The sequence below is a fragment of the Canis aureus genome, chromosome 15, assembly GCF_053574225.1.
Source record: "Canis aureus isolate CA01 chromosome 15, VMU_Caureus_v.1.0, whole genome shotgun sequence".
Classification (NCBI taxonomy): Eukaryota; Metazoa; Chordata; class Mammalia; order Carnivora; family Canidae; genus Canis; species Canis aureus.
In genome coordinates this window covers 61,208,527-61,223,819 of record NC_135625.1, presented here as the reverse complement: position 1 = coordinate 61,223,819, position 15,293 = coordinate 61,208,527, and the positions used below count along the sequence as shown (strand labels likewise).

The 15,293-nt window shown below is 38.9% G+C and overlaps 1 protein-coding gene across 1 annotated transcript in view; it reads right to left on the bottom strand.

Moving 5' to 3' along the window:
• Positions 1-15,293, bottom strand: part of MGAM (maltase-glucoamylase) — a 91,871-nt gene that overhangs the window by 49,910 nt on the left and 26,668 nt on the right. The window contains exons 4-13 of the mRNA XM_077850194.1: positions 9,731-9,851; positions 9,485-9,594; positions 8,600-8,751; positions 7,860-8,031; positions 5,846-5,945; positions 3,456-3,568; positions 3,023-3,148; positions 1,834-1,965; positions 1,566-1,682; positions 559-672 (exon numbers count right to left, since the gene is read on the bottom strand). Of these exons, the coding sequence (XP_077706320.1) occupies positions 559-672; positions 1,566-1,682; positions 1,834-1,965; positions 3,023-3,148; positions 3,456-3,568; positions 5,846-5,945; positions 7,860-8,031; positions 8,600-8,751; positions 9,485-9,594; positions 9,731-9,851 (1,257 nt within the window). The remainder of the gene's footprint in view (positions 1-558; positions 673-1,565; positions 1,683-1,833; positions 1,966-3,022; positions 3,149-3,455; positions 3,569-5,845; positions 5,946-7,859; positions 8,032-8,599; positions 8,752-9,484; positions 9,595-9,730; positions 9,852-15,293) is intronic.

Sequence of the window (15,293 nt, the reverse complement as noted above, 5' to 3'; positions counted from 1 at the left end):
GTGACATTTGTCCTTATCACCCCCACAACTTTGTCATTTATCACTGGGTACTTTGGTTCTGATCAATCTGTCCAACGTGTTCAAATGAAAGAGCTCTGAACTGGCAATTGAACAATCCATGTACTTTGCAACAACGTAAGGCATATGTGACCTATTTTTACTTCATCTTTTGTTTAAATTCAATTAGCCAACATATAGTAAACATTAGTTTCAATTATAGAGTTCAGTTATCCATCAGTTGCATATAACACCCAGTGCTCATCACATCACATACCCTCCTTAATGCCTATCATCTAGTTACACCATCAACCCATCCATTTTCAAAAGAAGAGCTGGATTCAGAAAAAAAACAAACTTCTGAGTTTACTTCCAGAACCAATCATCTGATTTAGATTCTAAGCTACATGTTTCAGTAAGATTAAATAGTAACATAGGGAATATTAGAATTACTGCTATATGTGCTTTCTTTTCATCTCCTTCCTGCCATGTTCCTTGACTCAGTGACATAGATACACAGTCTAAACATGAGTCACCGAAAATTCAGTAATAAGGACTCACAATCCAGATTCCATCAAATTCTATTTTGTTGTGGAAAAGCTCAAATTCCTTTGCCCACCAAACAGCACAGCTAGGGTTGGTATAATCAGGAAACACAGTTTTTCCAGGCCAGACCTACAGTAGAAAAAGAAAAACATTGACCAGAGTCAATTAAACGAATATAGGATAAAACAGAGTATTTTGCAAAGAGATTCCCAATATGGTCATGGCAATGGAGATATCTAGGCACAGGCTTTTTCCAGTTGGGAATGGGAAGCACCCCAAATACTCAATAATAATAAATGTCAGGTGGACTCAATTGGTCATATGAGGAAAAACTTATTTTAAAAAACCAATAAAGCCCCAAATAAATGAATCCACGGACACAGGCATCATCTACATTGTTCATCTTTGCCTCTGCTATACCTTCCCCCTCACTTTCTCTAGTTCCAGGCCCAAGAACAGCAAATTCAGGAAAGTCCTGTCCAAGTGTCCACTGAGCTGTCACAAGTTGTGGGTTCAGAGCATCATTTCCTCTTCTGTATTTCCTGCCACCCACGTCCTCTCAGACACTGCGTGTTTGGGACAGCAGAGATGTTAGAAGTGAACCAGGAGATCACACCCTCGTGAAAACATGGACAAACAAAAGTTTGATGAAGTAGTCAAATTGGTCAAGAATTACAAAGGAGAGGAATGAACCAGTTCCATTGGACCTGGTGCTTAGGAGGTATGTGGTGGCATCCGTCACGGCAGCACCAGTGCCATGAAGCCTACTGTCAGCTGGAGAGTGAAGGGGACACGAGGACATTCAGGGTGCAGGCTACTGTTCAAAGGGATTCAGCTGTGGGGGGCATGCATGAGCTAGAGGTGTCTAGGTGTCTAGGGATGAAGAGACAGGAACAAGTTTATCCCCAGCATATATAAGGCATTTGAAAGTGTCAAGGCAACTATACACACACACACACAAACACACACACACTCTGCCACAGTGGCCCCCCCAGAAGTCCCGAGGTCCCCCATTCAGTTACCTCTCCAATGAGCGGCGTCAACCCATCTGAAGCATTCACCCATATCTTTGCACCTGAACCTCTGTCATATGGGCCGTAAGGATTGCTGGGGGAAGAGTTGTTGGAGATGGCTGGATCCTAAGAAGAGGAAAGAAACAATGAAGGACTCAGCTTCAAGCTCGAGGCACAGAAAGGAGACTGGAAATTGAGGGTCAAAGGAGAAAGAGGTGGCTGCAAAGATAAGAAAGAGCAAGCCACTGATCTGGGGGAAAGAGAGGATGACACGTACCACAATGATGACCAATTTCTGACTGTTATTGTGTAACTCCTTAACAAACTCAGGGAAGCCTTTATAATTTACTGGATCATAAGTGAAGTCCTTCCTCTCATGCATATAATCAATATCAGCATGCTGCACGTCCTAAAAGTGTAGGCAAAGTCCACAATTTAGCACTCAGGAATTTCCCTGTTCAAATGATTCAGTCAAATGATCACTGTTAAGACCCCCATATACACTGACTCTGCGCTGGGCTAGAAACCAGGTTCTAGATCAGTCCCTGGCATCGAAGTGTTTCTTCTCCATTAGTAATTTCAAAAACAGACGATCCATTGTATCCCCTAAGGCCTGAACCCCACCCCTGGAATCAGGTTAACTGCATCACCAGGCCTTGTTGCACTCCAGCACTAAAAGACAATCTAACAAACCATAACAATTACAACAAATGGCTATCAAAATTATATGCATACCTAAATCCTACCCCATCCACAAGCTGAAAGGGAGAAAAGACAGTTTGTCCCATGTCTCTGTCATTTTACTGCCCCATGTTTTGTTTCGTTGCCTTTCTTCTAACTCAAATTTTCTTTGGCACTTATTTTTTTCCTAATTTTATCTGTATGATAATAGTGGTGCCCAGAATGAAATTGATTCTTACTCAAGATCTATGAGTCTGCCTTCAAGGGAAAGGGGTATGGGAGAGAAGGATTATTCCAGAGACTACTGGGCTTTCTCCTTTGCACCTCCTGAAAAGCCTTACTCTCCATGATAGAACAGATATGTTCAAGTTGAGCCATTCGAAATATAAAAATATTCTATTATTATGTTTATGTACTATGTGCTTTTGCTCACTTAAACTAGTAAAGAAATGCTTTGAGAACTAAAATTAAAAAATATAAATGTAGTCAATATGGTAAGTAAGCATACGAAAATGTTACTAATAAAATGTTATAAGAAAAACAGAGACAAACAGATTGCCTCCAAACCCCAAAATTGTGGTCTCTAAGTATTATTTCCTGTGAAAAAACAGGTTCCTTAGGGGAATGGCCGGCCCAGCAAAAAAGTCTAGCATTCTGAATATGTAAAATTCTTTTTATTATATATTAAAAAAAAAAAAAAACTCCAGGAGAGAAAGCATAAGCAGTTGTTCTTATTCCCCAAGGGAATTCCTTTATTTCTGGAGGATGTTTAAAGCCTGACTTACATAAGGGAGCCGAGCCACACGGTTTCTCTGCACGACTTCCCTCATGCTCTCTAGTGTTCCATAATCATAACGACTGAGATGAAATCCAAGGGCCCAGTATGAGGGAAGGGCTGGCCGTCCAATGAGCTGAAAGAAGTACGCGAAATAAAAGTTAGCAAATACTCTATCTTTAACAAAATTTTGTAAGCATTGGTTTGGGGGCACAAGACATACTCCAATTTCCAATACACCATTTCATTAATGTTGGAATGTTAGCCTAGTCTCCTAGCCCCTCTATAAATCACTGAGGGTAAGATAGATTTGTAGTAGCAGATTTATAATAGCTACTTCCAGCTGCAGATTTTTGTGCCTCACATCTGCATATTAAATTTACTTTTCTTTGTATGATTTAGGATTTATTTCCTCAGTCATCATCATGATATTGTAAGTTTACCTCTAGATACTCTTGAACAACTTGCTCTGGAGTGTTTCCCAAAAACACATAGAAGTCGAGAATGCCCCCGATGGTGCGGTAAGTGATGGCTGGGGTGGGCTGGAGGGCAACCTCTTGCAAGATTTAAAAGTGAAAAACATAAAAATTAGAATTTACTCTAGAGTAATAACTGCAAAGTTTTAGACCAAAAGATAGCCAATCATTTGAATATTAAGAAGGTGAATCTAATGCCTCAAATTTTGTATACAAAGGGACACATTCTGATGATCAAGTCCACCCTCGCAGCACAAGAGAGGCAAAGCCTTTGATCTGTGACAGGTTTTGATTAATCGGTGACTGGAGTGTCTTCACTACTGTATCAGGACTCAGGCTTTCATGAAAAAGCACTCAGTTTTGTGAAGGGGTCCAGAATAAGCCACTGTAGCACAGAAATTATTTTAAGCTGAAGACATTTGAGTTTCTGAAATCCGTAATCAGCCAAAAAGCAGAGCTTTCCAAATAAACTCAGTTGTCATAAATTCCTACCCCTGAAGCAACTCCATCTTCTCTGAGACAATATGTTGGCAGGACAGCCAAAGAGACATTATCATAAGAATATCCTATCCACCAGCAGTTCTCCTAAAGCCTCATTTATCTTTCCCAAAAGTCATTTGTTTTTCCATAAGTACCCTTTCTTCCCCCTCGTATTTACATATGAAGGTGGGATATAAGCCCCAAATTCTAACCACCCCTCTGAGAAGTTACTCTGGTGAGTGCTCTCCTGTGTACCTATGTGACACATGTAAATAAACTGTCTTTTCTCTTGCTAACCTATCTCTTGTCCCTTTGACTCACAGCCCCCAATACTGGGCTTGCGAGGGCAGAGGAAAAGTTTTTCCTTTTTTTTTTTTTTCATTCAGCTTTTATTTATTTATTTTTTATTTTTTATTGGGGTTCAATTTGCCAACATTTAGCATAACACCCAGTGCTCATCCCGCCAAGTGCCCCCCTCAAGTTTTTCTTCTCTGACATTCACAACGACAAAACCCGTTGCTCCTGCCCCATACCCCATCGCCATTGCAAGAACATAGCCCAATTAGACACACTGAGGTACTAGCCTCAGCGAATCTCACATCAGGCAAAAGCCAAGCTAAAAAAAGTCAGAGACAACATTACAAGTTCAAAATCTATCTAAGCCTCAATAACAATTCTCAGAGAAGTCTCCCCATAGCCTCGGTTTGCATTTAGGAAAAAAGGCTTCAAGATCTACTGAATGTAGTCTTCGATCATAAGAACAACTCACACAGAGTATCTAGGATCCTGAGAACTTGCTCTTTAAGCCTGTCTTAACTTGTTTTCTGGTTCCTTCCAACACCCTGAAACTGTACAATCCTTGTACTATCTCAGTCAATTCTTAGACTATTCTGTATTTTAGAAGCATTTTAGATCACCTAGAGTGAGTCTCAAACAATCTACAAATGAAGGATCAGAGATTTATGTTTTAAATTTCTAATTCTTTGCAATCTGATACTTTCCACAAAATAACATGAAAACAAATTACTAGAAAAGGGTTCGTGTACACACTTGGATGCTACAGCAATGTTTACTTTCCATTTCTATATTCATTTTACTGTACACCTGAAACAGTCTGTGAACCATCCACAGGCCATGCTTTGAGTAGCTCTGATCCAGTCCATTGATTCTCAGTTGAAAAGAGGTAGGGATCAATATCCTATCAACCCTGGGAGATTCTAATACATCTCCTCTACCCCTGTGGTGACTGATTCATTGCCACTGAGATCCATTGTTACTGGTGCAAGCAGAAAAAAAAACTGGAGCATCACTGATCCTGTCTAAACCTTCAAAGATGGGGAAGCTAGCTACTTTCTGGAATCCCTATAATGTTACATTGTTTGGTCTTAAACAAATTGGTCTTACTGTGTATGACCCTTGCGACTCCACTTTGCCTTGCTACCTGTGGATTATCTGAATGAAATATTCATTGCTCGGTTGTAGCTACCTAGTTAGGCCCATTAGGCCCAAGGCATTTGGCTGTTTACTTAGGAGCATCTCTATCAACCCCTCTACTGGATGAAAGTCTAAAGGACAAGAACAAATTAGTAGAAACTGCCTCTGAGTAAATTATAGGAAAGGCTTAGTTGTTTTTAACTCTGCAATAGAAAATATTCTAAAAGAGGCAACCAGAGTCAAGAAAATCATTAGCTAGGAGAAAAAGCCCTACTCATGGCCACCATATAACAAAAGGTAATGAACTACAGATGGGACAATCAGAGAACATGCAAGCCCCTGAGCTATGGCTTGGCCATTCCTAAAAGGCTCTATTCCTTTTATCACAGTGCTGAAAATTGTTCTTATGCATCTTTTCCATGAATATGCCTTTAGTATTTTACCCATGGCATTGCTGTTCATTAGAAACACTCCAAAGGACAATCCACTAGCATCTTCAAGACACAGGAAGAATGTCTGTGCACCATACAAGTTAGTTCCATCCTGCAGAAAGAAAATTAAAAATACAAATTTACCATCTAATAATCTAAACCCCAAACAGCTGGAAATGACTTAAGAAATCAGTGTTGGGACACCCTGGGTGGCTCAGTGGTTGAACGTCTGCCTTCAGCTCAGTATGTGATCCCGGGATCCGGGATCGAGTCCCACATGGAACTCTTTGCAGAAAGCCTGCTTCTCCCTCTGCCTATGTCTCTGCCTCTTTCTCTCCCTCTGTGTCTCTCATGAATAAATAAATAAAATCTTAAAAAAAAGAAATCAGTGTTAATCATAAGAATAATTGTCAGGGAACTCATGGTCAAAGAAGACACAAATAAATCTATAAAATATCAAGTCTATATTTGGTTGATGTCAACCAAGTGAATTAGTACCCTCTTTTTAAATTGAGCCAGTTATGACCATTTATCTCGTAGAAAGGTGAGCTTGTGATATATGTTAAAATGTGAGAGAACAAGAACTTTGAAACTGTGGTTCAAGAAAATCTATTCCCTCAAAAAGGCTTAACCTAACCCCATCTGCAAAAGCTCCGTCAAGCCTTAATATGAATCAGACATCTCTCTAAAGTGCAACTAGATGGAGCTCTACTCAAGATATCTGGTCTTCTAGTCTTTAAACTAGAAGACTTTAGAACTTGAGCTAATCTTCCAAGACTTTAGAAGAATAGGTCTCAACCTGGGGCTGCATCCCAGTCCAATTAAAACAGAATCCCTGGGGGTGTAAGCAGGCATTGATATTTTGTTAAATTTATCCAGGAGATTCTAATCAGTAGCCATGTTTGAAATCACTGCTCTGGAACAGCATTTCTCAAATTTTGGTGTGAATAGAAATTACATACGAATTTTAGTTAAATGCGGACTCTAATTCAGTAAATGGAAGGAAGAGCTTAGAGCCCACATTTCTCACCAGGTTATGTCCATTTGAGTAGCAAAGGTCCCAGACTCCTTATTAAATAATTCCCAGATGAGCTTTTCTGACTCAACACCTATTCTGTCTTTCTGGTAGGCGTATGATAGAGTAAGGAGCATGGGCTTAACATTACACAGAGTTAGATCCTATTTCTGCTACTTCAAACTTTTTAAAATATTAGGGTATTTCTGAGCCTGTTCCTTGCCTGTTAAATGGAGCAAATTATACTTATTTTTAAGGATTCTTTTGGTAAATTAGAGATCATATATTAAAATAATCGCTTAATAAATTATTCCAATTATCTTCTTTATCCAGAAGCTAATCTGCTTAATGAGGAAAGTTGCTGACCAAGATCTGTAGGTAATATTGCTGAGCCTAGACAGTAACTCTGATTTGGATTTTCACAGTCAAAGCAATATAAAAACTAAAACAAAAATGATACAATAGCAACAAAACTCTATTTATTTTATTATTTCGCAGCCCCAAACATTCTTCACACAGGAATGAGCAAGACAATATTTTAGTTAATATTTTATCCTATTTTGTTGTCAAGCCTGGTATAAGTTAGTGATTTATAAAGGTCAACCCAAAACATATGGACATAATAACCCACCTAGTGTGCAGAGTCAATATTAGTAATGTTTTCTCCACAACTAGTTAATTCCAAAGGAAAATAAAATAAAGAGTATTTGGCATTTATTGAGCACTTTTTATGTAGCAGACACGCTCTTCTAGAGACTATATGGATAAATTCCTTTAATTTCCATCACAGCCCTATGAGGAAAGTATATCACCCCTGTTTTATAGATGAGAAACTGGAAATGCATAGAGGTCACTCACCCAGAACCACTTAATTGGTGAGTGGCAGTATCATTCAAACCTACACAGCCTCAGCTTAGAATCTCACTCTTAACTATTATTCTGTACTGCCAGACGTGACCTTCAAGAATGAGGCTGACCTTCAGTGCAGAGGGGCTCATCCTTAAAGCTTACCCCATTGGGAGTTGTGTCCCGGGCAAATATAGGCCAGGTCTTCCAATTCATATCATGCCTGTACTGTTGGTGCACCTGTTCTCCCAGACCGTACACATTAGCACTGGGCAGTCGGGTGGAGAATTGCAGGAACTGATCAGCAAACAGGAGGGGTCCAATGCCTGAGTCCAGCCTAGATTCCAATGCAAAACACAGGGACAGGCAGGCAAGTAGAGTAGAGAGGACACAACCTTTCAGAAAAATGTCCTTTACATTTTAATGACTCATTATTCCCTGTTTAACTGGTCTCATTCACCCTCCTGTGATGTTCTCCCATTGACATCAAGAGATCAGGACTTCTTTTCCCCTTAGATATCCTACTACATGACCCAAATAGTCTTCTTACATGATAATAGATGTTCTGTAAATAGTTATTGGTAGATACATGGTTAGATGGATGGAGAAAAGGGAAAAATAAAGAGGAAAAAAAATGATCATGCAGTAATAAAAATGAGAAAAAAAAAAAGGACCCAGTCCAGTTCCTGGACTACAATAAATGCTTAATACCACCACCACAACATAAGAAAAAGTCAGAAGAGGAGAAGGCAAAAAAAGTATACATTTGGAGAGCCTGGTCAGCAACCATGGGCTGATGACCTTTGGGAGTCCTATTGTAATGCATACACCCTTCCTCAGGCTCACACACCTCCCTCCCCCATGTCCTTCCTACACTGATCCCCAGAGAGGTTCTCAAAACTTACAGAACACGATTATTGCTTGTTCTGATTACTTTGATGCTAAATGGCTGTTTGGAAACCTCAACTTCATAGGTCAAGGGTGAAGCAGCATCTCCTTTAAAGGGTTGCACATGTTCATGGGGCACTTCATACCTGTCTTTGCTCTGATCAGTTAACTGCTCGGGACATAAAGGAAAAGAAAGCCAAAATGAAAACTCAGTATTTCTAAAACAGAAACCTCCCTACCAACAGCAGTGCTTCCCAATGACTATGCTCATGGTACTGAATATGGATACTGAGCCAAATGGCATGATGTCAAAGTAGACATACCCATCATACTACCAAATGCAAATGTTTAATACTTGGGTAGAAATTAGCCTTTAGGTAGAAATATACATTGTAAGTCTACAAAACAGACTAGCTCTAGAATCATCACAGCTGTGATCATTCTTTTTATTTTCCCTCCTGACTACATTTCACATGATATCATGGACAACTAAATGAAAGCCAAACCTCACCATTTGACTCTATAAACTATGTTCAGGAAGTTATCCCATTGAAAGAAGGCCACAAACATCTTCAACACAGAGGTATGAAGTCTAATGCCGGTAGAGAAAAATGCCTCCGTCAGCAACACTGTCAATCTTGTTGCAACTGTAGCCATCAGGTAGAGAATGAGAACCTTTCAAAAAGATTTTTACAGAGGGGCACCTGGGTGGCTCAGTGGATAAGCATCTGCCTTTGGCTCAGGTCATAATCATGGGGTCCTGGGATTGAGTCTTGCATCAGGCTCGCCATGGGGAGCCTGCTTCTCCTTCTGCCTGTGTCTCGGCCTCTCTCTGTGTGTCTCTCATGAATAAATACGTAAAATCTTAAAAAAAAATTTTTTTTAAATAAATAAACCAGAACCTTAAAGTGGAAGCGATTGGACGTCTGATACTCTGCTGTGAGAAGGACATTGTTGACATCATTTCCAAATAGGGATGGAGAAGGCAACCTCTTCAACTGGGCTGTGAACCCTAGTATGTAGAGGGGAAAAGGTTGTGGAAACTCACAAGCAATAGTCATGTAAAAATTAAGCTGTATGTCAAAGGGGCTGTGAAAAGGCTTTATTTCTCAAAAGAAGGGAAGCTCCTGCCTCAGGAGCTGGCTTACCTGCATTCGTTTTTACAACATCACCCTCCCCTTGATAACCATGACTCCTAGAATAGTAGCACCAGGGTACATTTATGGTCCCCTGAGGTCTCCAGCAGCACCCACGCTGATCACATGTGGCCTGAAATAAGAGATGAGTCAAATCATTCCATTTCTTTGTGGAACATTATAATTTATAAGTGTAATTTGAGGTTACGGTATCATTAAGTTCATTTTACAATGATATTTAGAGAAATTGTGCTATATCCCAGTCAATGCACAGCTTGTACTCAAAACATATTTTTCTGGCCAATGTCCTACTCTGTTATTATTATTATATAATAACATAGGGAGCACAATGCAGTCCCATATCTGCCATCACAATAAAATTGGTAACTTTATTTAAATATCCTAAACTACAATATAACTATATCACTAGAAACTCAAAATCACAAATGAAGCTTCACTTACATTGTTTTTTAAGGACTTTGTTTTATTCATAAACTTTGAAATCAAATCAGTTTTGACTTTTAAATGTCTATTACGCGTGTATGTTACATATATGTGATAAATAGATACATACGTACATACATAGTCTCTCAACTTCCCCAAAAGCAGAAACTAATTGTTCCTTGAAACCTAAAGAGAATCTAATTTTTAGTTAAGAAACCTGTCTGCTTTATACCACAATTAATGGTAATTAATTAATTAATTCAAGTGGAGACTAAAATGAATGCAATCCCTTTCTCATGGCAACTCATTTATTTGGAAGGAGCACAAGGCTAACTACAAAAAAGTACAAAGAAATCTTTCTCATGAGTGTAGATTAGGCCTAATAATTTGTAACTAACAGAATAAAGAAAAAATAATAGGATGTTGCTTCTAAGATTTTAGATTACAGAAAGATGATGTCTCCTATCTGGCTTGCTCTTTCCTTTGTTCTTTCTACTGGAGCCCTCATTCTGGGGGAAATGAGATGTGCTGTGCATGGAACCACATGGTAGGTTACTAAGAGACGTCTCTGGCCAATGGCCTTCTAGTAACTGAGACTCCCATCCAACAATCCTGAAGGATCTCGATCCTGCCAACAATCACATAAGTAAGTCTGAAGAGGATCATGCATACTGACAGCAGATGCCTTGATGGCAGTCTTCTAAAATATTTTGAGCCAAAAGCATCCAGCTATCGTAAAGCCAGATTTGCGACCATAAAAAATGTGAGAAAATAATGTTTATTGTGTTAAGCCATTCAATTTTGGGATAATCTGTCACAAAGCAACAAGTTACTAATACATCTGCTACATATTTTGAGGTGTAGAACCTGAGACAGGCAGAAATTCACAGAGGTGAAGTGACCAGCCAAAGGTTACTCAGTCAGCTATTGAGAAGGCAATCACCAAAACTTGGTTCTCTTGCTATCCATTGCCTTTTTTCTATACTCTGGATTTAGGTTCTGTTAAGCATGTTTTCAGGAGGACATGGCCATGCTTCACAAATGATAAGACAAAAAAATTGCTTAGATATATGGACAACTGGATCTCATCACATGCTTATTTTTATGTGAATACCAATTTAAGGATGGGAAAACATCTGTGGACGACATGGATGTGGGATCGGGCTGAAGTCTATTTCAATCAGCAGATTGTTTTTTCCTTTTAAAATCCACTCAGATGAAACCTCAGTACATCAAACAAAGAGCAATGTGCTGTAAAGGGTGTTAAACAGAATGGTTTTTGCATGCTTTCCAGGGCTTACTAATTTCTTCATTGGACTGGAAAGGACAAAGATCAAAGAATAGCCAAAGGAGCCAGAAAAGTGCATCGTCTCTGTTGGCCAACTTGAAAAGACCAGTCCCTGCAGTAGTACTAAGGAGTCACGAGAAGTGGGAAGAGAAGTGTGGTGCACATAAACAGGAGAGTAAAAGGGATGTGAAACCTAGAAAAGCTGTCATAGAGAGAAGCTCTACAAAATGATGACATGGATAGGACTGAAGGCACACAAAGGGAAGAAATAGACCCAAGACACAAAGGTCCCTTTAAGTTCTTGTGAGAATTTAAATTTAAGAGGCATTGCTAAAATAATATAGCACGTGTAACTTCCAAGACAGTATTAAAAACTCAGAAGAAAAAAATCCTCAGTGCAAGAAAATAAGGAAAGAAAACACATTTGGGGACAGGGCAGGGGACAGGTCCCTACCTGTGGGAGCAACACATAACGAAACAGAACAAATGGAAAACACAAAATAAGACCTTAAGAAAAAAATTGTCAACTGAATGGGAAGTCACCAGAGAGGGAGAAAAACCATGAGAGACTCTTGACTCTAGGAAACAAACTGGGGTCGGTGGGGAGATGGGGTAACTGGGTGATGGGCATTAGGAGGTCACACGATTGTGATGAGCACTGGGGGTTCTACGCAACTGATAAATTTTGAACACTACACCTGAAACTAAGTATGTACTATATGGATGCTAACTGAATTTCAATTTTTTAAAAAAATTTGTCATGTCAATTATCACATGTTTTAAAAACTTAATTCAAAAGACAGAGATAGCTTATAACTACAATAATAAATTCAGCTATAATTGCTTAGAAATCAATTCAGCTAAAACGGCTCGCCTAAAATTTAAGCTCACAAAAGTGCATAAGAATAAAAGGGGAAGAAACAGGTATGTGAATAGGACCCTAATTAAAGGCTAGTGTTGCTATAGCAATATCTGACAAATAGGTCTTAAGTAAAAATGCACTATTAGGGAGATGGAGTCACTATAGGATGACAAAAGGTTCAACGCTCCAGGAAGATGTGACATAGCAAATTGATATTCACCTAAGAAATAAGACTCAAGTATTTACAGAAAATTTTTAAAGAATCACAGGGTAAAACTGAAGAAGATAGTATATGATGGCCTATTTTCAAGGAGCTGGCTCAATAATTGACAAAGTACATAACAAGGTAAAGATGTTGTACTTTATTTTTTACTTATTTTACATTTTACATGATGGATATATACAAGCTTTTTTACCAACACAAAGAGAGCTCAAGTGAACTCAGAGGTGGTGAGAAACCAGAGGCTGAAGACACTATGTAAGACCTAATCAGGTTCTGCTCTGCCCAAGCCCTCCCTGAGGTCTCCTCCAACCCTGATGCTTCCCCACAATTAAAAGAGAGAAAAAACAAAGAGGGAAGTAATTTATACCACAAGGAAACATGAAAGGGAAAAGAAAACTAGGGTTCAGCTTTATCTATGAACAGAAATGCAACAGTCTAAAAGAAAAAGGGCACACAGCTTTAATGGAACTCAGCAATATATTTGATAATAACGAGTGGCATTTCTTCTAGAAACACAAGGATCTTCTGATATCAGGAAATCCACTTTTGTAATTTACCACAATAATTTATCAAATTAAGTACACCTAAAAAAAAAAAAAGTACACCTGATGGTCATTTAAAAATCATCAGCTATTCACCATAAAATTCTTAGCAAACTGAAATAAAAGGAAATAAAAGTAACTTCCTTAGTTGGATAATGGTATCTACCAAAAGCTACAATAAGCATGTTACTAAATGGAGAAATGTCAGAAACATACCCTTTAAAATAAAAAGAATACTAGCTGACTCCTGTTCTGACTTCTTATAATTAAAAATATATTGGAGGTCTTAAAAAAAATATATTGGAGGCCTTAACAATACAATGGGCCAAGAAAAGAAAGATAATTTATGAGACTAAAAAAGAATAAAGCCAAATTATCATTATTTCCAGATATAATATTGTCCATGTAGAAATCCAAGATTTATAGAGATGAATTTAAAATCTCATTATTATTTTAGATGCTTTATTTTCTTCTGAAGGTTGTAACTTTTTCCAAATGCAAGGGGAAAAGGTCAGAATTGCCACAATGGAGTGAGGAGGCTAGAGGAAGAGCAGGTTTTAGCACATATGGGAGATCAAGAGTTCAATTTTGACATGTTTGTTTTGAAATACATTTTATTTTATTTTTTTAATTTTTTAATTTTTAAAATTTTTATTTATTTATTCATGAGAGATACAGAGAGAGAAGCAGAGACCCAGGCAGAGGGAGAAGCAGGCTCCATGCAGGGAGCCCGATGTGGGACTCGATCCCGGGACTCCAGGATCACACCTGGGGCGAAGGCAGGCGCTAAACCGCTGAGCCACCCAGGGATCCCCTGAAATACATTTTAGATACCCGAATGAGAAAGGTGAATTGGCAGTTGCATACATAAATGTGGAATTCAGGGAAGTGATTTAGGCCGAAGACATTAACTGTGATACATAAGTACAGAGGAGTTGCCATCTGTAGGCAGGACCCTGAATAAAATCATCATAGATTGAATACAGATAGAGAAGAAATTGTGCAATATTTGGAGGTCATATAGAAGAGGAAGCATGAGGAAAGGAGACTGAGAAAAGAAGTGGCTGTCAGGTTAGCCACAAAGCGTATGTGATGTCCTGTGAAGAGAGCTGTTCACCCAAAATTGGTCCTTGGATAAAATGGTGACATGAGCAGCAGCCACAATTGCCAAGACAATAGTGAGCTGAGAATTTCTGCTTCCGTCTGGGTTCAAGCTACCCACACTATAGCTCTTTTCGGATCATCCTTGTTGCCTCAAGGTATGGCGTTCACAGATTGTCAGCTTCCGTGGACAGGAGACTGACTATCTGAGCCAACTAAACAAGCAGTTAGTAACAGTTGGGGGATTGTTAGGTGAGGAGAAATTTGGGGGGGGGGGGGAGGAAAGAAAAACACATTCAGAGTAAAAGTTGAAGGCTAGAAGCCACACAAATTCATTATTAAAACCCATCTTATACCCTATGCTGATGGAAACTTATTTATTAGGACTAAAACTCTAAATTTCAATAAAATACGTGATATGAATGAATATTCCTTTAGAACCTTCAAAATGCCCTCACAGTGCCTTCTTATCTCCTGCTGATAGGCTTGTACAGATAAAACTGAAAAAGTTGTAACCTTATCAGAGTAGAAAATACTTGCGACATATATAATAAAGATATGAATTAGAATCCAAGGGTGTTTGGGTGGCTCAGTCGGTTAGGCATCTGTCTTCAGGCCATGATCCCAGGGTTGTGGGAGGGAGCCCCTAGTCTATCTCCCTGTTCAGTGGGGAGTCTGTTTCTCCCTCTGCCCATCTAGCTCCCTCTGCTCGTGCTCTTTTGCACGCACACTCTATCAAAAAAAGGAATTGGAATCCAGAATAACACAAATAAGAAACTTGTACAAATCAAATATTTTAACATAAAAGAGAAATTGTTGCCCTATACACTGAAGGATACATGTCTAAGAAGAAATCAGTTATTAATCAGAAACTTCCTCAGAAGTAATTCCACATGTCTTTCCACATGTGAGTTGAAAATAATCTCCTGATAAGATTATGCATACTTTGGAATTCGTGCATTATTAGGTCATCAGGAAGCAGCAGATCTAAGATAGAAAAAACAATCAAGACCTCAGCAACTGTAGCATTTCGAAAAAAAAAAAAGCAGGCAAAGTTGCAAGGGCAAATGCAAGCAGGTACCAAGGAAGGATCTCAGGTGTAGAGAAAGTCAGCA